Source organism: Callorhinchus milii, unplaced genomic scaffold (assembly GCF_018977255.1).
Source record: "Callorhinchus milii isolate IMCB2004 unplaced genomic scaffold, IMCB_Cmil_1.0 Scaffold8, whole genome shotgun sequence".
In the NCBI taxonomy this organism is placed as follows: domain Eukaryota; kingdom Metazoa; phylum Chordata; class Chondrichthyes; order Chimaeriformes; family Callorhinchidae; genus Callorhinchus; species Callorhinchus milii.
Window position 1 is genome coordinate 20,847,960 of NW_024704749.1, and position 23,851 is coordinate 20,871,810.

At 48.8% G+C, this 23,851-nt stretch overlaps 1 protein-coding gene across 1 annotated transcript; it reads right to left on the reverse strand.

The window, feature by feature from the left end:
- Positions 1–316: 316 nt before the first annotated feature.
- On the reverse strand, positions 317–22,890 carry LOC103184666 (prostaglandin G/H synthase 1). Its single transcript, XM_042337182.1, has 11 exons — positions 22,876–22,890; positions 22,653–22,727; positions 15,695–15,811; positions 14,908–15,051; positions 8,052–8,195; positions 6,173–6,354; positions 5,653–5,736; positions 4,430–4,676; positions 3,029–3,315; positions 2,686–2,833; positions 317–1,930 (listed from the first exon to the last, which is right to left on the reverse strand). Exons 1-11 carry the CDS (start codon positions 22,880–22,882, stop codon positions 1,572–1,574), a joined length of 1,794 nt encoding a protein of 597 aa, XP_042193116.1. The 5' UTR covers positions 22,883–22,890; the 3' UTR covers positions 317–1,571.
- Between the last annotated feature and the right edge of the window lie 961 nt (positions 22,891–23,851).

Consider the following 23,851-nt stretch of genomic DNA (forward strand, 5'->3'; position numbering starts at 1 on the left):
AATTTATATAGCGTATTTATATAGCGCCTTATCACATCGTTGAGACGTCTCAAAGCGCTTCATAAAACATTCTGCAAAGTGGATTGACTGTGTATTTTGTGGATGAAACACAGCAGCTCGCGATTGCGCTCAGCAAAGTCCTACAGAAGATGTGTCCATCTGAACAGATGGAACCTATAAAACAGTCAGTGTGTGCCAAGAACCTTTGTGTGTATAACAGTCTTTTACATGTATTCTTATTGAGTTTTTTAAAAATATATAAACCTTTTCCTGACCTATTACGTAAATAAACTTATTTCTTCACTTGTCTAACAACTAAGAGAGAATTTTTTTTTATTGGTTATCGGCCGATGAAGAAGGTTTAACAAAGCAGAACAATTTTAAGATTTCCCGCCAACCACATGCGTGAAAAAATGCATTAAGGCGTAAGCGTCAGAAGAGAAGGGGAGCCAAACAGCGAAGGTTGCGAGACATTGGAATTGGACACAGATTGCAGGTTCACGACAGAAACCGGGAAGTATTCCCTTAAGGGAGTTAGTGACCGGAATGGGAACTATTTGTTCACCTTTTAACTGAAGGAACAAACTCGCAGGAATGAGAAAACTGGGGTTTGTAACTAAAAGTTTGATACTGAAGCAATTTTTCTTAATATAAATAAAAAAATACTAAACCCCCATCCTTGTCTAATGCCGAGCCCAGGGTTCTACTGAAATTAAAGCGAGGCTCCACTATTAAAATCGTGGAATTTTCGAGTTAGTGAACTGGTTAAACGTGGCACCGCTCCTGGTTATATGACAATACAATTAGTATTAACGCATTAAAAAGTATCCAAAGTAGATGGATTACTTTTTTTTATATATATATAACATAACAGGCTTTGAATCTCAGAGACAACCCCAGTAAAGTCTCAAAACCAGTGCAAAGGCCATTTGAAATCTAACTTGACAACAACTTGCATTTATATAGCGCCCTTCACGTGAGGTAGTTCCCAGGAGTGCTTAAACTCAAGTGTCACTGTAGCCTCTTTGTAAAGTAAAGCCTAAACATCGATTCCACTCCTGGTGCAAGAACCAACTCAACAGGTCAGTGTGCTGTTATCCTGTGTGATTGCTAAGCCCAGGAAATGGTGTGCGTGTGTGGACGTGTCGGTTTAATTTGCTCTATTTCTGAACGTGATCCCCTTTTAAGAATTCCCCCCCCAAACCCCATGAAGCTCCGCTCCGGAAGCAGTTGGGAGTCTAAGGAACAGGAGGAGGCCATTCAGCCCATCGAACCTGTTCCATCATTCTTTTGGATCATGGCCGATCTGTACCTCAAGTCCAATTTGGTCGGAGTCGGAGCTTCCTGTGGATTGGCGTGACGTCCTCTCCAGTTACCGGAAGGCGATTCAGCCCCTCCCTCCAGTATCGCAACCCGAGACTCCTCGTTAAGAAAATTAATCCCATTGTAAGTTAACCCTTTTTAGTCGCTAAAAAAAAAAAAGAAATAGGTGGAGTGCAAAGCCCCCACACAGCACTTTCACCCAAACCCCCAATATCTTGCTCCCCTCCCTCCAAACCTTCCCAATTACACTACAGCTCGGACGAAGGCTCCCTTTCCTTCATCTCCAGTTCACCGTCTACAGTGTCGGGCACCTGGAAAGCCACGTAAGGACACCTCTTTAGGTTGAGACAAACCAGCTTCTCAATGGATGCCGTGTTGACGATGTCAAATCCCGTCTTCCCTCCGAACGTACTTGGCTTCCAATATTGGGGAGAACAGAGAGGATTTCCCATCAGCCCCTTGAGGGAGAAGGGAGCCCCCATTTCCACCATGCTTTCCCCGAATAATGCGTTTTCCTGCGGAATTTCCAACAGGAGCCCAGGGTAAAATTCCAAAGCGTCAATGTCACCATACAGTGCCTCCAGCTCCCCCGCCATTTCCGTTTCCCCTAAGACGAGATAAAGAAAGTTCACTCAACGCACACAACCGAGAACTGCTTCCCGTCAACTTCCCAAACCTCATTTTGTTCATTTCCTCCATTAACTTTCGGCTCAGCCTGGAGGCCATATTTTGCCGTTAGATTTAATTGTGTAAAAATTCTTAACTTCAATTGCGATTTAGAAGCAGTTTTGCCCTCTTCCTCCTCCCCGGGCTGTTTTTTTTTAAAAAAAAGGAAACCAACTTGCTTCCAAATTCATAATAAATAATAATAATCCTTACAATAAATGCAGCGTCTTTCACATCAGGAGTACATCTCGTTGGCACTTAAAAGAAACATTAAAAAAATTCACAATAATTTGGTCACGACTGTTTGTGGGACACTGCTGTTCGCAATTGGCTGCCACATTTTGCCTACAAAATATTCAGTCAATTGACTTCACAGTGTATCCTTTAAAGTGCGATGCAAGGATTATTATGATGTATTGTAAAGTGCCGTGAATGTGTGTTTCGATAATAATCCTTGCATTTGATATTACGCCTGATCACGACGTCGAGACACCTCAAAGCGCTTCGCAGGATATTCTTTGAAGTCACTGTGTTTTGTGGGCAAAACGCGACAGCCAATTGCGCACAACAATCTCCTGCAAACAGTCGTGTTTTGTCGGCGAATTTAGGATACTTCTGGGGCCCACCTTACATTTCGGGGCAAAACACACACAGGCTGAGACTAGGTGGAATTTCATGCCTTTGTCCGGGACTTACCTGTCAGTTGCTGGAAGGATGTGTAGGGCACCAGGTCAAACCTCTTTCTGTATTCATTGAAGGACTGAAACCGCAGTTGTCTTCCTTGCTCGATGACTCTGATTGCCACATGCAGGACCTTGTGGTGGATATTCTTGCCTCCACCAATCTGGAAAAATAGCCAATCAATAACTCGCAAAGATGGGGGGGAGGGGGGAAGCGGGGAGAAGGGGGATGGGAAGAAAAGGGTGAGGCATGAGGAGGGGGACGAGGGGCGGGAAGAGAGAGAGAAAAAGAAAATGCTTGGGATTTGCTTTAGGCGTCCCCCAAAAACCATTTGAAACATAACGAAGCAGAGACTCACCTGACCTGCCTTCTGTTTGCTAAACGACTCCACTAAGCCCTCCAGCCCGTACTCAAGCAGGACCGAGGTGTTGAATAGAAAGTCTTCGTAGCTGAACTCATTGCCTTGTACGAGGAAGGTGTCAGGCATGAGCGGGTGCCAGTGATACAGGTGATTGAACTCCACCGCAATCCGGTTTTGGTACTGGAAATTCCCATGAAACAGCAGCTCAGGGTTAAACGTCAACTTGAAGTAATAACCACTCAAATGCTGGACATAGTCTTCAATGACTATTTTGATGGTTTCCCCTGTTGAGACGAGGAATTGGAAATAAGGTGAAGGCATTAAACCGCAGCTCCCAAATCCCCCACGTTAAAGATCCTACGGCTCTATGGGAAAAGAAAATAATAATTTGATTTTATGCCTTATCACGTCTTCAAGATGTCTCAAAGCGCTTCACAGAATATACTGTAAAGTGTAGTGACTGTGGGTGAAACGTGGTGCCAATTGCTCACAGCACTGTCCCACAAACAGTGAGTGACCATATTATTATTATTTTTATTACTATTTTTCTAATGGATTATTACCCCCACCAGAAAGCGATCCACTAATCGACTACTAACTGGGTTTCTACTTACTGCTAGGTAAACAGAGGNAAAAAAAGAGGAAGGAGTTTCTCTTTCCTGGTGTCCTGGCTAACAATCCACCCCCTCCCTCCCACCCACCAATAAAGTTAGTCACTCACTCCGTGGTTGTTACTGTGTGTAACTGCTGCCACATTTCGCCTACAAAATACAGTCACTCCACTTTTCAGTGTACATAGTGAAGCACTTTGAGATATCTCAACAACGTGATAAGGCGTTTGTTGGAGGACATGGGTCATGCCCGAAAAACAAAACTTGCATAATAGCTTTAACCCCAAAAAAGAAAGGTACGAGGAAGGTGTCAGGCATGAGCGGGTTAACAAGGAAGTTCTACCCCTGTCCATCTTCTCCAAGCCTGATTGGAGACCAGGTCTTGTCTTGCTCCCTTTACATGTAAGTTGCACGGCAACAATAACAACTTGCATTGATATAGTGCCCTTCACATGAGGTAGGGTCCCGGAGCGCTCGACAGTGCCTGCGCCTGACCCTGAGCCAGGGGGAGAGGGAGGGGGTGATGACTGTAACCACGATTGAGAAGGAAGGTCTTTAGGCGGGATTTGAAGGTGGCGAGGGAGGGAGAGAGGGGGCCAGGCGGAGGGATTGAGGGAGAGAGTTCCAGAGACTCGGGGCGTAATGGCTGAAGGCACGGCCACTGATGGTGGAGCGGAGGGGATGGGGGACAAACAGGAGCCAAGCGGAGGCAGCGGGAACACCATAAAAGGCAGTGACGGGGTTTATCCCCGGTTACAGCAGTATATCAAATCCGTGGATTATTTACCTAGGAGCACGAGCCTGGCAGTCTGGAAGAGCTGCTCATCGCCCCAGGTGGGATGCTCCTGTTTCAGGATGTCGCAGACTCTGTTGTGCTCCCGTAGCCAGATGGTAGCGTACATCATCAGACCCGGGATCAGGCCGAACAGGTCCTGGCCAATAGCAAACTGGCTGCTGGATGGCACCGTCCTCGGGTACTTCATTTTGATGGGCACGGCTTCCACGGAGGGTAGGTAGACATCTCCCTTCACCACCTGACAATGTAATAATAATAATGATTATTATAATCATGGCAAAGACAACACGCTTGTTACGATCTGGAACTCTCTCCCTGCCCCAAAAGGCTGTGGATGTTGGATCCATTCAAATTTTCAATCCACTCGGGTGGATAGATTTTTGTTAGCCAGCGGTGTCGAGGGATATGGGGCAAAGCCGGGTATTTGGAGTTGAGGGACAGATCAGCCACAACCTGAAAGAATGGCGGAACAGGCTCAAGGGGCTGCATTACTCCTGTTCTTATTCTCACCGCCACGTGTTCACGACTTTTAATTGTACGACAAAACATTTAAGATGCGCAACAGTGCTTCGGGCATCTCGACTGCAAGAGTTTACAGATCCTAACCCCAACTCCAACTGTAATAGATACAGCTTCTATAATGGCAAAATGTTTCAATGCGTTTTACAGTCATTGCCATTGAGCGAAATGCCTATGTTGTTTCGTAGACAAACTCAGCTGCCAATTTGCGCACAGTTGGATCACACACACACACACACACACACACATGACTCACTTTTAATGTGAGGGGCTTGTTAGCCAGGACACCAGGAGAAACTGCCTTCTCTTGTATTCATGGAATCATAGAATTATACAGCACAGAAGGAGGACATTCGGCCCTTCGTGTCTGTGCCCGCTCTTTGAAAAGAGTTACCGAAATCAATCCCACTCCCCCGCTCTCTCCCCAGGGCCCAGCAAACTTATCCTCCCCAAATAATTATCTACTTCTCGCTTAAATAGTATATTAGTGCAAGATTCCTGACAGTCCAGCGGCTTGGGACGTCCTCCTGACCTGAAAGGCGCCACACACAAATGTAATTTGTTGTTGTTTATTTGTTGTTGTTGTTGTGTTGCTGTGGGGATCTCTAACGTTCGTTGAAACAGGCAGACGGGTCCTTGGTTTAAGGTCTCACCTGATGGGGGCTTGCGAGCTGGAAGGGGTGAGCGCTATGTACCTGATATCGGAGCTTGCCATCTTTGAACAGCCTCAGTTGGTGCTGCCTCTCCAGGGTGTCTCCGTAGATGTGGCTCAGATCCACCTGCAGGAATAAAAGTCTTTGAACTTGAGACACGAGGCCCGAAATTCCACCTAGTCTTAGCCTGCGAGTTGCGTTTGGGGCTTAAAAGTTAAGGAGGGGCCAGAGATTTTTAAAAAAATTCTGTCACTCTGCCCCCACCCTCTGGAACTCCATCCCGCAGTCCCTCCGCCTCGTCCCCTCCCTCGCCTCCTTCAAGACCCTCTTCATGGACCGCGCTTTCGATCTCCCTGTTTCCCCCCACTGTCATCCACCCTCCCCCACCCAGACCCCAAGGTTGGGTCTGTAACTCTGTCTGTCCAGCACAAGTGCCTGTCGTGACAGGCGCTTTCCAAATGTAATTCTGTTGTTGTTGTATGGCAGTGTCTCAGAGCACATAACAATGACGGAGCCATACAAACTTATATAAATGCAAGTTGTTGTTGTTGTTGACACTCACCCCGTGGCCAAGAGCCTTGGTGAACCCAGGGCCTCGGTTAAAATCCGTCCTGAAGAACTGGTGGGTGAAGTGCTGGGCGAAGAACGCAAACATCAGGTTGGACCCTCGAACATTTGGAATAAACTTCTTCCGCAACAGAAACTTCTCGGCTAGAAGTTTCGCGTCAGGAAACTCCTTGTTTCCTTCAAAGACACAACCAAAGGAAGTTATTGAGCAAACCCAGGCATTGCTTTAGTGACGACCCATTGCCCTTCTACTTCACCAATCCGTCTGCTTCCTCTGTTCGGCAGACACTGGGCTGCTCCACGTCCCCTGCCCCGCTCGCTCCACTATCAGTGCTCGGGCCTTCAGCCTTTCTGCCCTCACCCTCTGGAACTCCATCTTGGAGCCCCTACGGCTCGCCCCTTCCCTTGGCTCGTTCAAGGACCGTCTCAAGACCTTTTTCGACCGTGCCTTTGGTCATCTTCCCTCTTCCGCCCCCACTCACCCCCCCCCCTCCCCCCGCCCCAGCCTCTTGCCCTCCCACCCCTCTCCGATCCTAACCCCCAGTTTGGGTGCAAAACCCCTCATTGTCCAGCACCTTGGGACGTCCTCCCAACATGAAAGGCGCTGTATAGCTGTAAGTTACTGTTGTTTGTTGTTGTTATCCTTCACCTTTTACAAGTTATGTGACAGGCATTGGGCACAGAACCTCCCAATGACCAAGTACAGGTTACTGTTTCGGATTAATATAGGAATAATAAGCTTCGCTCATACAATACAACTTTACATTTACACAGCGTCTTTCATGTGGTGAGGACGTCCCAAGGCGCTTAACAAGAGTGGCTTGCACCTGAGCTGGGGACGAGAGCTGAGATGGGGAGGTGTGGACCCGGGGGAAGGGGTGGGGTGGGGAAAGATGACTGAAAGTGCAGACAAAGAGACAGGTCTCGAGACGCCCCTTGAATGTTGAATATATCTGGTTCAGCGATTGTCGTTGCTGTTTGCAACAGAATATTCAATGAAACATCACATTATGCATTTCAAACTGCCAGGAACCTTGTTTACCTGTTCATGTTGCGTGTGTGTTTGTGTGTGCACGCACGTGTGTTTGCGCGCGCGTGTGTGTGTGTGTGTGTGTGTGTGTGTGTGTGCACAAGGACAAGGAACGGAGTCTTACTGCGTTCAGACTACAAAAACGTTCTGCACCCTCTGTGAATGATCCCACATCTATCACCGAAAGTTGCGCAGGAAAATATTCAGTCACTGCTTCCGCTCCAGAGTCTCTTTGTCCACAATACAGGAAATCCTGGCTGGGTTTACTAGAATATTGTTCGGTAATTATATTTTTATCACCTGCCGGAAGCTCACAGCGGGAGAAGGAAAACAGATAGTACCGCAGAGTGAAGTACAAACTATTGAAAAAATTATGGCAACAATAAGTGCCTACACTTGGCAGTTTTATGTTAAGAGTATTTTGTTCAATGGCATCATTTTTCCTCCCTGTGAAAATCCCTATGTAAAACTATGAGTGGCTTAGAATTACAGACGCTCAGCCTGCTTCACATCCCAGGCCCGGCCTGTCCCACCATTGAAGATTGGGCCTTCAGTCTCTCTGCTCTCATCCCCTGGAACTCCATCCCGCTGGTTCCTCTGCCTCACCCTCTCCTGATCCCAACCACCAGCTCGGGTGCGGATCCCTGACTGTCCAGCGACTTGGGACGTCCTCCTGACGTGACAGGCGCTGTGTCAATGTCATGTGTTGTTGTTGTATAAAAGGCGAGGGATACATGCAACAGGATGGATTATGCATGTTTTACCCGTGGTGCAAAATAGAGCCTTGGAAAGCACACTGCACTGTCCACAGTGACTGACCACAGTGTTACGCTTGTGTTCTTACCTCGTGTCCCAAGCGGAGTTGGACATCCCTTCGGCACTGGTGGGAGTAACCGAGTGTAGTAGCTAAGATTGAAATACGCTTCCCAACTGAGGTACCCGGCGTCTGAGTTGTAGGTGGGAGGGCTGGGGATCAGGTTCCCCCGCACTGTAAATGGAAAAGACATTGATGGTGGATTGTCCCGCAAAAATTAACAAAGAATAACTTGGTCACTCAATCCACGACTATCTGCGTGCAATTGGCTGCCGCTTTTCGCCCACAAAATACACAGTCAACTCATTTTACAGTGTATTCCGTGAAGCCCTTTGAGACGTCTCAAAATCATGATGAGGCGCTATATCAAATGCAAGGATTGTTATTATTATTTTGCAATGTGATACAAAATAAAAAGGGAGTTTCTCCCAGTGTCCTGGCTGATTAATGGCACTTTGCGGGAACTTCGGCCAGGGTTGGGGTTAAAAAATACTCAAGCTTCCATTCCCAGCAGGACATCCTCAGCAGTTGGTGGGAGAAATGATTGACCACCTTTTGCATAACCTCCATTGAATTGGGAGAGGTTGTGATGGAAGGCAGTGGTTTACGTGCTGCTTTGTTTCAGAGGAAATCTCCTCCTTTAAGTAATTGGTTGGCTCCACATGTTTGTTATGAATTAAACATTCAACCTCGAGAGTTACAAAACTCCCGTTTCAGGCGATTGGAAAGGAAGGAAGTCCTTTCCTTTAAGAAAGATGCAATAATATTTCATCATCTTGTAATATGTCAATCTGTGTGGAGTCCTGTAGCTTAGTGGTTAGAGCATTCACTTTGAAAGTGAGAGACCCTGGGTTCGATTCCTGCCGGGTGAAACCTTGGGCAAGTTTCCTTACTCCACACGCCTGATAATAATCTCTCAAGAAAAAAATCAATAATAAATTGGTCACTTCAATCCACGACTGTTTGTGGAACGCTGCTGTGCGCAATTGGCTGCCGCATTTCGCCCACAAATATACACTCAATTCACTTTACAGTCTAATCTGTGAAGCGCTTTGAGACGTCTAGAAGACGTGAAAAGCGCTGTATCAAATGCAAGGATTATTATTATTATTTGGGCTTGTAATCTAGTCTGACCATCTGGGTTAAAGCTAACTCACGGACTCTCAGGTTTACATCAAAACCAATAATAATTATAATCCTTGCGTTTGACACATTGCTTTACGTCTCAAAGCGCTTCATTGTAAAGTGGGTAGACTGTGTATTTTGTGGGTGAAACGTGGCAGCCAATTTGCGCACGGCAGTGTTCCATAATCAGTCATGGATTGAGTGACCCAATTTTTTTTCGGAGGGATTACTCCCCCCAGAGATTCGCGATTTGACTATAGTTAGGGAGGCCGAGACAGCGAGAGAGAGTTAACAGATCTTACATTTGATACACAGCATCTTATCACATCTCCGTGACGTCTTTTACTGTAACGTGCCCTGGCTGAGTGTTTTGTGGGCAATGTAGCAGGCAATGTTTGCGCAGTCATTGTTGCAAATGATTGATTTTATCTGGGGGATTCTCAGCTAATAAACCAGAGGGGAAATTCCCTTTTCGTTGCTCATGGAGTCCTGTAGCTCAGTGGTTAGAGCACTCGCTTTGCAAGTGAGAGACCCGAGCTCAATTCCAGGCAGAGGGCGAAACCTTGGGCAAGTTTCCTTACTCCACACAGAGCCTAATAATAATCCCTCCAAAACCAAAAACAATAATAAATTGGTCATTTTCAATCTACGACGGTTCGTGGGACATTGCTGTGCGCAATTGGCTGCCGCGTTCGCCCACAAATATACAGTCAATTCACTTTACAGTGTGTTCTGTGAAGCGCTTTGGGACGTCCTCCCGACGTGAAAAGTGCTGTATCAAATGAAAGGATTATTCTTATTATTATTCGTTACCCTGTGGGATTTTTAACAGCCATCTAAACAGGGCACAGACGGGACCCGGGTTTAACATTTGCCGTACTCATTTGAAGTACGGCAGCGCTCCGAAACTGCAGCGCTCTCCCCTGCCACATCCCACTCTCCCCCAGCACCGCACTGGAGCATCAGCCCAGAGCGTGAGCTCAAAGTCACTGATTAAGGGGCAATGAAGCCACAACCGGTTGACTGATTCTGAGGCGAGAGTGCAATCGACTGAGCAAGGCTGACACCCAGCACTGTGCCAATGAGACCAATTGAGCCAGACTATTTCGAATCAAATACAAGGATTATTAACTCCAGTTCCACAATGTGGTCAGTTCTGAACAGCCCAGGCTCTCTCATGTGGTTGGGCAAAGAGCAGCTAAAGGCACTGCAACCAGGATAATTGGACTTGCTGAATGTGAGGTGTCTGTGATGGCCAGTAATGATTACTCCAGTAACTGCAAGTCCAAGAGATTTCAGAGTAATGTGCATCACGCTAGAATACTTTTCCGGTTATTTTGTTTCGCCTTTTGAGACCATTCCCCAAACACTGGCAGGAAAGTCATTTTTTTGTGTGCTGATCATGAAATCCAGACACCTACTGCTTGGTGGAAAGATTGTTTGTTAAAACAAGTGGAGGTTGAGGTGGGGGGGAAAGAAAGGGATGTGTGCTGCACAGGTTCTATGTCGTCCGTTTCCCAGATAACACTACTGTTTTCTTTGCACTTGCTCCACCCTGCTTATCTGTTTTGCAGCACCAGAAAATAAAAGGATGTAATGGAGGGAAAGGCCCACTTCACATGGAGCTTTGGCTCAGATTGTGGCAGCATTAACATTAACCTTTCACGACTTGTTGAGGCAGGATTGCTTGTTCGCGTGTGTGAGCGCGATGGTTAGAGCAGAAGCAAGAGGACCCGGGTTCGATTCCCGGGCAGGGCGGAATGTTAGGCAAGTTTCCTTACTCCACACATCTAGCAGTAAGTTAGTCGATTGGCGAATTGTTTTTAGGGGATAATAATCCCTCAAAAAAATAAAAATTTGGTCACTCAATCAATGACTGTTTGTGGTACACTGCTAAGCGCAATTGGCTGCAGCATTTCGCCCCTTATATATATATATACACATACATACACACACATATATAGAGCCTTCCACGTCGGGAGGACATCCCAAGGCGCTGGACAGTCAGAGTTTCGGACCCAAGCTGGGGTTGGGATTGGGGAGAGTTGAGGGCAGTGAGGGGTGAGGGGGGGAATTAGGGTGATTGAAAGTGGAGTCGGGCAAGGATGGGGGTGATAGGGTCAGGAGCCTGGTGCGGGATAGGACACGGGAGAGGACAGAATAAACTTTAAAGTATATTCTGTGAAGCACTCTGAGGTGCCTCAACAACGTGATAAGGCTCTATATCAAATGCAAGGATTAGTATTATTATTAAACCAATTCAGCAAGTAAACACAGATTAATAGTGTGCACACACACGCACATTGTACGCCATCAATCAAACCAGTGCGAGAGCCAAACTCAAGTGTGAAGCGAGTGTTTTCCTGGCAGTGTGTTGTTACAGTTTTCAGCTTTTAACAGCCTGAGCAGAATGCCCATTAACCGAATGCCACAGAACCCAGCCCAACTTTCCGCCCATTCATTGTAAGGGGACGGCGGTTAATCAGGAGATAAATAGCAGCATTGCACCAACCTCGGCGAGGGGCAAGCTGGGGGCTGCTTATATGAGAGCGTGAACTGACTGACTGAGCTCATTGCTGGCTCAGACCTCTCGGCCCCTTCCAAAATACAAAGTTGAAAACAACAGCTTTGCGGGTTCAAACTCGTTTGGATATTTTAGTGGTAATCTGAGGCTAACCCAGGCACATATACAGGAGAGCGTCACTAAAGCAGACACTACACCAGTGTACCGTATACTGACATCCTCAAACACCGTACATGTACGAGTACTGACCCTACTGTCCCACATGGCCAGGCGGAGAAGGGTTAACATTTATAGTCGGTGATTGTCAATGACTCTGGGAATCCAGAAATATGGATTTTATTTCAAATTCAGAAATTCATCTGGTTTTGGTAACAAGTACCTTGCTTTTTAATTCGCCCACACATACACTCCACTCTTTATAACATATATATAATGAAGTGCTTTGAGACATCTCAGAGATGTTATACAGCGGTGTATCAAATGGAAGGATTATTATTGTTATTATTATACTGTTCGCCCTTCACTTAGGGTTTCACGTCTTGGAGCGCTTGCCAGCCCCCGAATTCAGAGCGCTTTTCTGTCGGCCTGAGCTCCCTGACAAGAGGAAACCCCAGCTGTTGGGAATAACCCAGGGACGAGAGGATTTGCCTCCTTGAAGACCGTCTCAAGACCCTCCTCTTCGACCGCGCCTTTGGTTACCTTCTTATCTCTACTCTCCCCGGCCGCCACTCCTCTGATTCCAACCACCAGCTCGGGTGCAGATCCCTGACTGTCCAGTGCCTTTGAACGTCCTCCTGACATGAAAGGTGCTGTACACATGTAATGTGTTGTTGTTGTCTATAACTGGGTGACACTCAATACAAGAACTCCCCCGTTTCCGCTGGAACTCATTCCTGCAACTGATACGGGAGGCGGAACAGTTTTCGGGCTGCACGCAATCATAATACCACTAATACTATTAGTAACAATTATCCTTGCATTTGATACAGCAGTTTAGCACACGTTCCGCCCACAATATACAGTCACTCTACTTTACAGTTATAATTCTTCGAAGCACTTTGAGACGTCTCAACGACGTTACGAGGCGCTATATCACATGCAAGGATTATTATTATTATCACATCGTCACGACGTCTCAAAGAGCATTGCTTGCATTTCAAAGCTACTTTCACAAAGGGGGTTGGGGGGAAGATGTCTCTGTACTGAGAGACAGTCGCTGAGCTCAGCCCCAAACCCATGGAAATTTATATCCTCTCACTGGGAGGGGGTTGGGGGGGAAATGGGTTTCAGCGGTCTGAACCGAAAGAAGAAAAAGAGCTTTATATCAATGTGTCACAGCCTTTGCCTTATCATATCTTCTCTTATCATATGATAATAGATATATATTCTCCTTCCTGGCCCCTCCTTCAAGGTCCACCTCAAGACTCTTTAATCGTGCTTTCAACCATCCTCTCACTCTTGATTCCAACCCCCAGCTCAAATGCAAACTTTTAATTGTCCAGGGCCTTGGGACGTCCTTCCAACACGAAAAGCGCTATATGAATGCAATGTTGTTGTTGTTCGGATGTCCCGAAGCGCTTCACGAGATTTTCCTGGAAGGTGTAGTGACTGTGCATTTCGTAGGTAGGGCGCAGCGGCCAGTGTGCTCACAGCACCACCCCGCAAACAGCCGTGAAGTGAAGGACCAATTTTTTTTTCATCCTGGAGGACTGTTAACCCGACGGGGACAATATCCAGAGAAAGGGAATCATTTAAAATTGTGTGCATGTGTGTGGTGGGAGCGGGGAGCGGGGTGTAAAGAGGAGAATGGGACTACGAGGGTAGATATCTCTTTCAGAGCCAGTATTGGCACGTTTTTGCCTATTTCTGTGAAATTTGAAGCGATTAGAAATTGGGTCATGAACTTCTGTTTATTGCTTGAGTGAATAATGCTGAGTGTGTGAACTGATGGCGATCAAGATTGTAGAATGTGGCTCACATAGAAGACTTTGATAAGCAATGAGCAGTGCTGGCACCCGCGCTCTCGCTCTCTCTCGCTCGCATTGATTGGTGCGAAACACTAACAGATTTCCAATTCAAAATCTGCACTCTTTTTCTCTTCGCGGTGAAGCAACAAAACATTTTGCAACTAACTGCCTTGCGCACACTGTTGCAACTTTTCCTGCCTCAGATCCTTACGGCGATGAGGAATATCGTTTTAAAAAAAAAATGAAGCATCCAACGCAAACAGAAAAAAAAAAAAACCTCCCGCTTTGCTCGCCAAGTTGCTCCAACGCAGTGCACCTTCGGTTACTTGCCCTCTCTTTTCCAACTTGCCTTCGAACCACACCTAGTTGTTCGATACCCAACTGGCATGAAACGGTGTGACATAAAATAAAAGCTGTGGTAGGAAATACAGAGCCAAAATTGAGACTCTGCAGAATTCTCCTCGAAACGTTTCATAGTCAGTCTCGAATAGACGGAGGCTTCTTCCAGCCACACACGTGATCTCGAACATTTTCAGAAAAAGGATGGTTTTAATCAAGTCTTAGGCCGAGAGGAATTTTAGTCACTGACCGGGTTAACCTTTTTTTGGTAACTGAAACATTACTGATGTTTCACTATGAACGCATTAGTCACAATGTTCACAAGATTTTTCAAAGCTTCTGTTACATGAACTCAAGACGTCAAACATTTATTGAAACCAGAGCTTCTCGCAATTAGTTCATACCTAACTTACTAGTCAATTCCATTTCTTTTCTTTACACACAAAGGGTTATTAGGACATAGAACGCCCAACTGAGCCCAGTAAATATTAAGTACTAATAAGCATCATAATTTTCCTGTATTTAGCACAGTACTCTGATGTCTCATAGAGTTTCACTGGTAATAATAATAATAATCCTTCCATTTGATATAAGGTCTTAACATGTCGCTGAGATGTCTCAAAGCTCTTCACAGGATATAGTGTAAAGTGAATTGACTGTATATTTTATGGGCGAAACACAGCAGCTAACTGCACACAACAGGGTCCCACGAATTGTGTTACAGTTACTACACTTGATTAAAAAAAAGCAACACAGAAAATTTGCCCGTAGCAACGTCCCACCAAACAGCCAGCACATCAGTTCAAGCAAATCACTCGCTCGTTTAAAAATAAAGCCTCTATGGTTTAAACCTGACCCAGTCAAATCAGCCCCGAGAGGTGTGGTTTTATACAAGCACAGACACGAACCCAGGCATTACAAGAAAAAGTACCTGTTAACACCAGCTGCATGATCTTGTCCCTGATGAACGGGATGTTATTGATAATATTCCAGAACCATTGGAACCGAGTCAGGATGTAATGGGTAAAGTTGGGATTCGGCTTCAGGAAGATCTGGATCCTCATCCAGAAATCAGCTGCAAGTTATATACAGATATATTTATATATATATATTATATAAAAATACGCTCCATTTAGAAAGTACTCAAAAGCACATGACAAGTACTTAAAAGCTATTTCCGCGCACTCTTCAAGTAATCAAACTCATTTCTATCTGCAGTGGACTGAAAATAAGGAAGTTCCAAAAAATCCCACCCGCCTGGCGAAACAGCGGTCTTGAGGTGACAACTTTGTGTCCGCATTTGTGCATGTTAACAAAAATAACCTCTGCATTTGATACAGCGCCTTATCACGTCATTGAGACGTCTCAAAACGCTTCACAGGATTTACTGTAAAGTGGATTGTCTGTATATGTTGTGGGCAAAACGCAGCAGCCAATTGCACTCAGCAGTGTCCCACAAACAGTTGAGTGACCACGTTTTTTTTTGAAGAGATTATTACCCCAGGAATGTGTTCCGCCAATCGATTAACAAGCGAGTCCCTACTTCCTGCTGGGTAAACAGAGGCGTGTGGAATAAGGAACCTTGCCTAATTTTTCCACCCGGCCCAGGAATCGAACCTAGGTCCTCTCGCTTTGCGAGGCGAATGCTCTAACCGTTCCACCACAGGGACTTCAAGCTGCAAAGCAACCGGTACAGCCAAGGAGACAAAGGGACTTACGCGACGTGCAGTTAACTCCATAGTAACCGGTCCGCGTGCAATCGCACTCATAGCTGACTTCACTGACAGTGACGCACACGGCCTTGTTCTGACACGGGAAGTAACAGCAGGGATTCACTGGGGATGAAAGATGGAAAAGATCAGAGTTAAGTTAGAAACATTTTGCCGGAATGTTTTAAAAAACATTTAAGTTCAATAATAATAATCCTTGCATTTGATTATAGCGCCTTATCACGTCTTCGAGACGTATGGAAGAGCATCACAGGATATACGGTAACTCGAAATGACTGTGTTTTATGGGCGAGAGGAAAAAAAGTTTTGGATTGCATCTTGACCGGTTGCCCTCAAAAGAGAAAACGATGCTGGTTTTGAAATATGAAATAAAATATTTGATCTCTCGGAAGAGCAATAACAAAAAAGGTTGGGAAAACTCCCGGAGAGGTTCTACCTGCGTCCAGATTTATGGAACCTTTCAGAGTGCGGACCGGCCTTCAGCCTCTCTGGCCCCCACCCTTTGAAACTCCTTCCCACAGTCCCTCCGCCTTGCCCCCTCCCTCCCTCCCTCGCCTCCTTCAAGGCACGTCTCAAGACCCTCCTCTTCGACCGCACCTTCGGTCACCCTTCTACCCCTACTCTCTCTGCCCTCCACCCCTTCCGATCCCGACCCACAGCTTGGGTCCAAATCCCTGACTGTCCAGCGCCTTGGGACGTGAAAGGCGCTGGATACACATCATTTGTGGTCGTCCAGAATTTGGGCAGTTGCTGAATTGGGTCTTAGCTTTCAGCTCAGTTTCATGTACGTTCTGTACCAAACTGCGGAGACCCTGTGAGGCTTTGCATAAACAGCGCAATCCTAGATACGGGTGGAACTTCTACACTCCGACCCCCATCGTACTCAACAGCTCACATTGGCAATGCACAGTGTATTCTCGGTTGCGTTATCTCTCGCCTTGCGGGCAGGTGGTGGTGGGTTCAAGCCCCCCCCCACCTACCACCCACCACCTCAGGCGGAATTTTTTTTAAAAGCTCACAGACAACAAAAGGTCAACTTCCTTGACTGACAATACAGCGAACAAACAAAGTCGTGTGTGTTTTTCTGTTCACTTTAAATAGTGGTAAGAAAATGACATGTAAATCAATTGTCAAATGACATTACACAAAGTCGTATTGTATTCCTGCTGCTAACAAAATCCAGTTCATACAAGACTCTACTGCCCACATTCTCACCCACAGTAAACTCTGTGCCACCCATTGCACCCGTCCTTGCCAGGCTCCGCTGGCTTGACTTAAAGATCCTCACACTTGGCTTCAAAGCCCTGGCACCTCCAGACCTCTCTGACCTGCTCACATGCCACTCCACCATCCGCCGCCTCCACTCAACTGGCTCCGGCCTCCTGCTTGTCCCTCGTGCCCTCCGTTCCACCATCGCTGGCCGCACTTTCAGCCACTACGCCCCGAAACTCTGCAACTCTCTTCTCTATCCCTCCATCTTTCTTCCCTTTCTTTCCCCATCTTCAGGTCGCGCCTGAAGACCTTCTTCTTTGACGGTGATTCCGGTCACCTCCCCCTCCCTCCCGGCTCAGGGTCGGTCTCTGCCACGGTTAAGCGCGCTGAGAAGCTACCGTGAGTGGGGGGCGCTATATAAAAGTTGTTGCGTTGCCAGCTCCTTCCTCCTTCCGCCCCTACCATTGTTGGCCCAGACTACACTCACTGCACTCCTGCTTTCTGGCAATACTTTTCCCAAATCTCTCTGTCTGACAGAGACGGGCTGTGAAGGAGGCAAGGTAACAACAACAAGAATCCATTTATTGAGCGCCTTTCACGTCGGGAGGACGTCCCAAGGCGCTGTACAGTTGGGTCAGGACCCGAGCAGGGGGGAAATGGTCAGGGTGAGGGGAGGGAAGGGAGGGAGCGAGGAGGGGGTAGAGAGTCGAGAGGGGAGCTGAAGGCACGGTCAAAGAGAAAGGTCTTGAGACCGGCCTTGAAGGAGGAAAGGGAGGAAGCGGCGAAGGCACTGGGGGATAGAGTTCCAGAGCCTCGGGGCTGAGAGGCTGAAGGCCCGGCCACCGATGGTAGGGCGGTTGGGGCGGGGGATGTGGAGCAGACCGGAGCCAGAGGAACGGAGGGTACGGGCAGGTAGGTAGGGGATAGTAGGTCGAGAGGTAGGAGGGAGCGAGGCCGTGAATGGCCTTGTAGGTGAGGATGAGGATCTTGAATTCGATCCTCTGGGGGATGGGGAGCCAGTGGAGGCGAGCGAGGGTGGGAGTGATGTGGTCCCGAGCCTGGTGCGGGACAGTACACGAGCTGCAGAGTTCTGAATGACCTGCAGTGTGGAGGGAGGGCCGGGAAGGCCGGCGAGGAGAGAGTTCCCATAGTCCAGCCTTGAGGTGATAAAGGCGTGGACCAGAGTTTCAGCAGCGTGAGGGGTGAGGTAGTGCCGTAGTCTGGCGATATTCCGGAGGTGATGGAAGGCGGTGCCAGTTGTGGCGCGATATGAGGGAGAAAGGACAGCTCAGGGTCGAACAGAACCCGAGGTTCCTGATGGCTTTGAGAGGTGGAGAGTGCAGCCTTGGATGCTGATGCTGTCAGCGCCTGAGGTGCGGAGGCGCTGACGTGAGCCAATCAGGAGGGCCTCAGTTTTACGCACGTTGAGCTGAAGAAAGTTGTCTCTCGTCCAGGACTCGATGTCGGACAGGCAGCTGTCAGGACATCGGGGGTCGTGGAGTTGAGGGTAGAGGAGGAAAGGTAGAGTTGGGTGTCATCCGCATACATGTGGAAGTTAACCCCATGTCTGCGGATGATGTCACCAAGGGGGAGCATATAGAGGGTGAAGAGGAGGGGACCGAGGACAGAGCCCTGAGGGACACCGCACGAGACAGTGTGGGGGCTGGAGGAAAAGCCATTCGTGGAGACAAAGTGACGACGGTGGGAGAGGTACGACCTAAACCACTCAAGGACAGGGCCTTGAAGGTTGAGGTGGGAGGACAAGCGGTGGAGGAGGATAGTGTGGTCGACCGTATCGAATGCTGCCGATAGGTCGAGGAGGACGAGGAGGCAGAGGGAGCCCTGGTCACAGATGGTCAGGATGTCATTGGTGACCTTGACCAGGGCGGTTTCTGTGCTATGGGCAGCACGGAAACCCGACTGAAGGGGTTCGATTAATGAATGGGTGGAGAGGAAAGAGCGCAGCTGGGAGGCTACGACTCTTTCAAGGACCTTGGACAGGAAGGGGAGGTTGGAGATGGGCCGGAGATTCATAGCAGCGATGCATCAAGGGAGCGTTTTTTCAAGGTGGGAGTGATGGTGGCAGTTTTTAAGGGAATGGGAACAGAGCCAGAGGAGAGGGACAGGTTGATGATGTCTGTGATATGTGGGGCAAGGAGGTGGAGCTGGGAGATAAGGAGTGGAATGGGGATGGGGTCAAGGGAGCAGGTGGTGGGTTTCAGGGATAGGATGAGTTTGGTGACAGAGGGTGGGGAAACGGGTTCGAAGGTGCGCAGGGGAGGATGGGTAGGATTCGGAGTGTGGGAGGGAGGGTGTGGGGGGTGGCTGGAGGTTGGAGGGGAAGTGACCGCGGAGTGGATTCCCATGATTTTGGATTCAAGGAGATCCAGCATCTCCTCGATGTGAAGGGTGGAGCAGATGACCTGCGCAGGGTGGCGGGGGGGACGGAGGAGTCGGGATGTGAGGCAGAGGGGCTCCAGGATGGAGTTCCAGAGGGTGGGGGCAGAAAGCCCGACCGCCGATGGTGGAGCGGGCAGGGCGGGGGACAAGGCCAGCACCTGCTGAGCAGAGGAAGCGGACAGATTGGTAATGTTTTAATGGGTGATATAGAGGTAGGGAGGAGCAAGACCGTGGAGGGCTTGAAAAGTGAGGATAAGGATCTCAAATCGATCCCCCGGTGGGAATGGGGAACCCAGTGAAGCCGGGGGAGGATTGGGTGGGGGGGGGGGGCAATCGTGTCGTGGAGCTTTATGCGGGAGAGGGCACGAGCTCTGAAACACAGTACCGCAGCTTTAGAAACTGACTCTCACCTTATAAAATGACTAGCTAGTACTTATTTTTCCCCAAATCTGCACCGCCCCCCCACCCCCACCCCCACCAGGGCATATCTAACAAAAAGAAGCCAACCTTCTTCGAAAGGCAAAGATAATATTACATCCTTTCAAGTCTGGTTCGTTCAACAAACTTTTACAGGGAATTTTCTGAAAAGATATACAGCAAACACCAGACTCCTGATAACTAGGAGTCCTGTAGCTCAGTGGTTAGAGCACTCGCTTTGCAAGTGAGAGACCTGAGTTCAATTCCAGGCAGAGGGCCAAACCTCGGGCAAGTTTCCTCACTCCACACAGAGCCTAATAATAATCCCTCCAAAACCAACAACAATAATAAATTGGTCACTTTCAATCCCCGACTGTCTGTGGGGCATCGCTGTGCGCAATTGGTTGCCGCGTTCGCCCACAAATATACAGTCGATATACAGTGTGTTCTGTGAAGCGCTTTGGGACGTCCTCCCGACGTGAAAAGCGCTATATCAAATGCAAGGATTATTATTATTCTGTGAAGCGCTTTGGGACGTCTAAAAGACTTGAAAACCGCTATATCAAATGCAAGATTATTATATGATTATTATTAACTTGTCCCCGGGCTCCTCTCCCTCGGAGCGATGAGTTATCAGTTTAGTGTAGCTCTGCCTGAAATAACTCTCGTCTTGGCTTCAAGCCCCCACCACACACTCACACTCTAACCTCTGAAGACAAACATGCATAGTTGTGTATGAGAGGCGCATATTAGCTGAACATCTAGTCTTGCTCTCCCCCCCCTACCTCTGCGACCTCCTAACTCCCTACCATCCTGCTCGCTCCCTCCGCTCAGCAGGCTCCGGCCGGCTTCACGTCCCCCGCCTCGCCAGCCCCACTATTGGCGGGCGGGCCTTCCGCCACTCTGCCCACAACCTCTGGAGCTCCATCCCGCAGTCCCTCCGCCTCGCCCCCTCCAAGCCTCCATCTCAAGACCCTCCTCTTGGACCGTGCTTTCGATCTCCCTGCTTCCCCCCACCACCACTACCACCACCCGATCCCGACCCCCAGCTTGGGTCCGAAACTCTGTCTGTCCAGAGCCTCGGGACGTCCTCCCGACGTGAAAGGCACTTCGCGATCGTAATTTTGTCGTTGCTGAATGAATGTAATCTTAAAATCAAGCCCTCGGCTTGAAAATTGTCTACACATGTTTCGAGAGAGAGCAAGAGAGAGAGGAAAAGGGAGACTTGGAAATGTTGTCGCCATTGTAAGAGCTAAAGCTACTGCATCCTTCAAAAGCAAACCCAGAAATGGTTCCATCATTAATTAAAACAATTAAATTAACGTACAATGAACGTTCCTTTCGATTTCTGAAGCCTTTCTAAACATTTTCTCTCCGCACAAAAAATAAAACCCTTTCTCTTCTTGTCAACACATCATGTCATGGTGTGCTAGTTTGTAGTTTATTTTTGGAGTGGGGGTCGGGGGGGGGGGGGGGGGAGGGGGGAATAGTACTTTTTTTCCTCCAGTTTCCATCTTTGCAGTTAAATACTGATACGAAAGCAATAAACACTGAGGATTCCAGGAAAGCAACTGGTGAAAGAAATCGACAGAGTATGAGAGAGAGAGAGAGAGAGAGACCACACACACACACACACAGTCACAGAGAGAGTCACAGAGAGACACAGTCACAGAGAGAGTCACAGAGACAGGAGAGAGAGTCACAGAGAGTCACACAGACAGAGAGAGTCACAGAGAGAGACACACATCGTCACAGAGAGTCACAGAGACAGACAGACAGAGAGTCACAGAGAGAGACACACATAGTCACAGAGAGAGTCACAGAGAGTCAGACAGAGAGAGTCACAGAGAGAGACACACATAGTCACAGACACAGAGAGAGTCACAGAGACAGGAGAGAGTCACAGAGAGTCACACAGACAGAGAGAGTCACAGAGAGAGACACACATAGTCACAGAGAGAGTCACAGAGACAGACAGACAGACAGACAGACAGACAGACAGACAGACAGACAGACAGACAGACAGACAGAGAGAGTCACAGAGAGACACACACAGTCACAGAGAGAGTCACAGAGAGACACACATAGTCACAGAGAGAGTCACAGAGAGAGACAGTCACACAGACAGAGAGAGTCACAGAGAGAGACACACATAGTCACAGAGAGAGTCACAGAGACCGACAGAGAGTCACAGAGAGAGACACAGAGACAGGCAGAGAGAGACAGAGTGTCACACAGACAGAGAGAGACACAGGCACACAGAGTAACACAGAGAGTCACACACACAGAGAGTCACACACACAGAGAGTCACACACAGAGGGTCACACACACACAGAGGGTCACACACACACAGAGGGTCACACACACACAGAGGGTCACACACACACAGAGGGTCACACACACACACACAGGGTCACACACACACACACAGGGTCACACACACACACACAGGGTCACACACACACACACAGGGTCACACACACACACACAGGGTCACACACACACACACAGGGTCACACACACACACACAGGGTCACACACACACACACACAGGGTCACACACACACACACACAGGGTCACACACACACACAGAGTCACACACACACACAGAGTCACACACACACACAGAGTCACACACACACACAGATCACACACACAGAGTCACACACACAGAGTGTCACACACACAGAGTGTCACACACACAGAGTGTCACACACACAGAGTGTCACACACACACAGAGTGTCACACACACACAGAGAGTCACACACACACAGAGAGTCACACACACACAGAGAGTCACACACACACAGAGAGTCACACACACACAGAGTGTCACACACACACAGAGTCACACACACACAGAGTCACACACACACAGAGAGTCACACACACAGAGAGTCACACACAGACTCACCTGATGCTGAGGTCTGACTTGTCTTCACCGAACACAGCCCCAAAATAAACAACATGGACCTGAGGAGCCGCTCCGCTGAGGACAAAGTACACGGAATACATCAACCGATCGACCGATCAATTAACAAATACATAAAGTAAATGAATAAAGAAATAAAAACATCTATTAAGGAAACAAACCACACAAAAGACGAGAGAAATAAAACGTATGGGATCGTTCTCACCTTCCATACTGAGCCCGGGGGGGGGGGGTGGGGGGTGGGGGCTGTGTGTGAGGGTGTGTGAGGGTGGGGGGGGGGTGTGTGTGGGGGGGGGGGGTGGGGGGATGAGGGTGTGGTGTGTGGGGGTGTGTGTGAGGGTGTGGGGTGTGGGGGGGGGTGAGGGTGTGTGTGTGTGGGTGTGTGTGTGTGGGGGTGTGTGTGTGTGTGAGGGTGTGTGTGAGGGTGTGTGTGTGTGGGTGTGTGTGTGTGGGGGTGTGTGTGTGGGGGGCTGTGTGTGGGGGGCTGTGTGTGGGAGGTGAGAGTGTGTGTGTGTGGGGTGTGTGTGTGTGTGAGGGTGTGTGTGAGGGTGTGTGTGTGTGTGTGGGTGTGTGTGTGTGGGGGTGTGTGTGTGGGTGTGGGGGGGGTGAGGGTGTGTGTGAGGGTGTGTGTGAGGGTGTGGGTGTGGGGGGGGTGAGGGTGTGTGTGTGGGTGTGTGTGTGTGGGGGTGTGTGTGTGTGAGGGTGTGTGTGAGGGTGTGTGTGTGTGGGGGGGGTGTGTGTGAGGGTGGGGGTGTGTGTGTGAGGGTGGGGGTGTGTGTGGGGGTGTGTGTGTGGGGGTGTGTGGTGTGTGGGGTGTGTGTGTGTGTGTGTGGGGGGGGTGTGTGTGTGGGGGGGGGGGTGTGTGTGGGGGGTGTGTGTGGGTGGGGGTGTGTGTGGGGGTGTGGGGGGGGTGTGTGTGAGGGTGTGTGTGGGGGTGTGGGGGGGGGGGCTGTGTGTGGGGTGTGTGTGTGTGTGTGTGGGGGTGTGGGGGGGGGGGGCTGTGTGTGTGGGGGTGTGTGTGGGGGGTGTGTGTGGGGGTGTGTGTGTGGGGGTGTGTGTGTGTGGGTGTGTGTGTGTGGGTGTGTGTGTGGGGGTGTGGGTGTGGGGGGGTCTCGAGGTGTTCGGGGGGAGAGAGAGAGAGGAACAGTCAAACTTCCGTCTGTTTCGGGTCACTATGGGCG

Excerpts from the sequence above, each read along its gene's own strand:
- LOC103184666 (XM_042337182.1), bottom strand. Across the intron at positions 15,812-22,652 it reads AAGTCAGACCTCAGCATCAG|TGAATCCCTGCTGTTACTTC; the intron begins GTGAGTCTGTGT and ends TTTCATCCCCAG. Across the intron at positions 4,677-5,652 it reads ATGGCAAGCTCCGATATCAG|GTGGTGAAGGGAGATGTCTA; the intron begins GTACATAGCGCT and ends TTACATTGTCAG.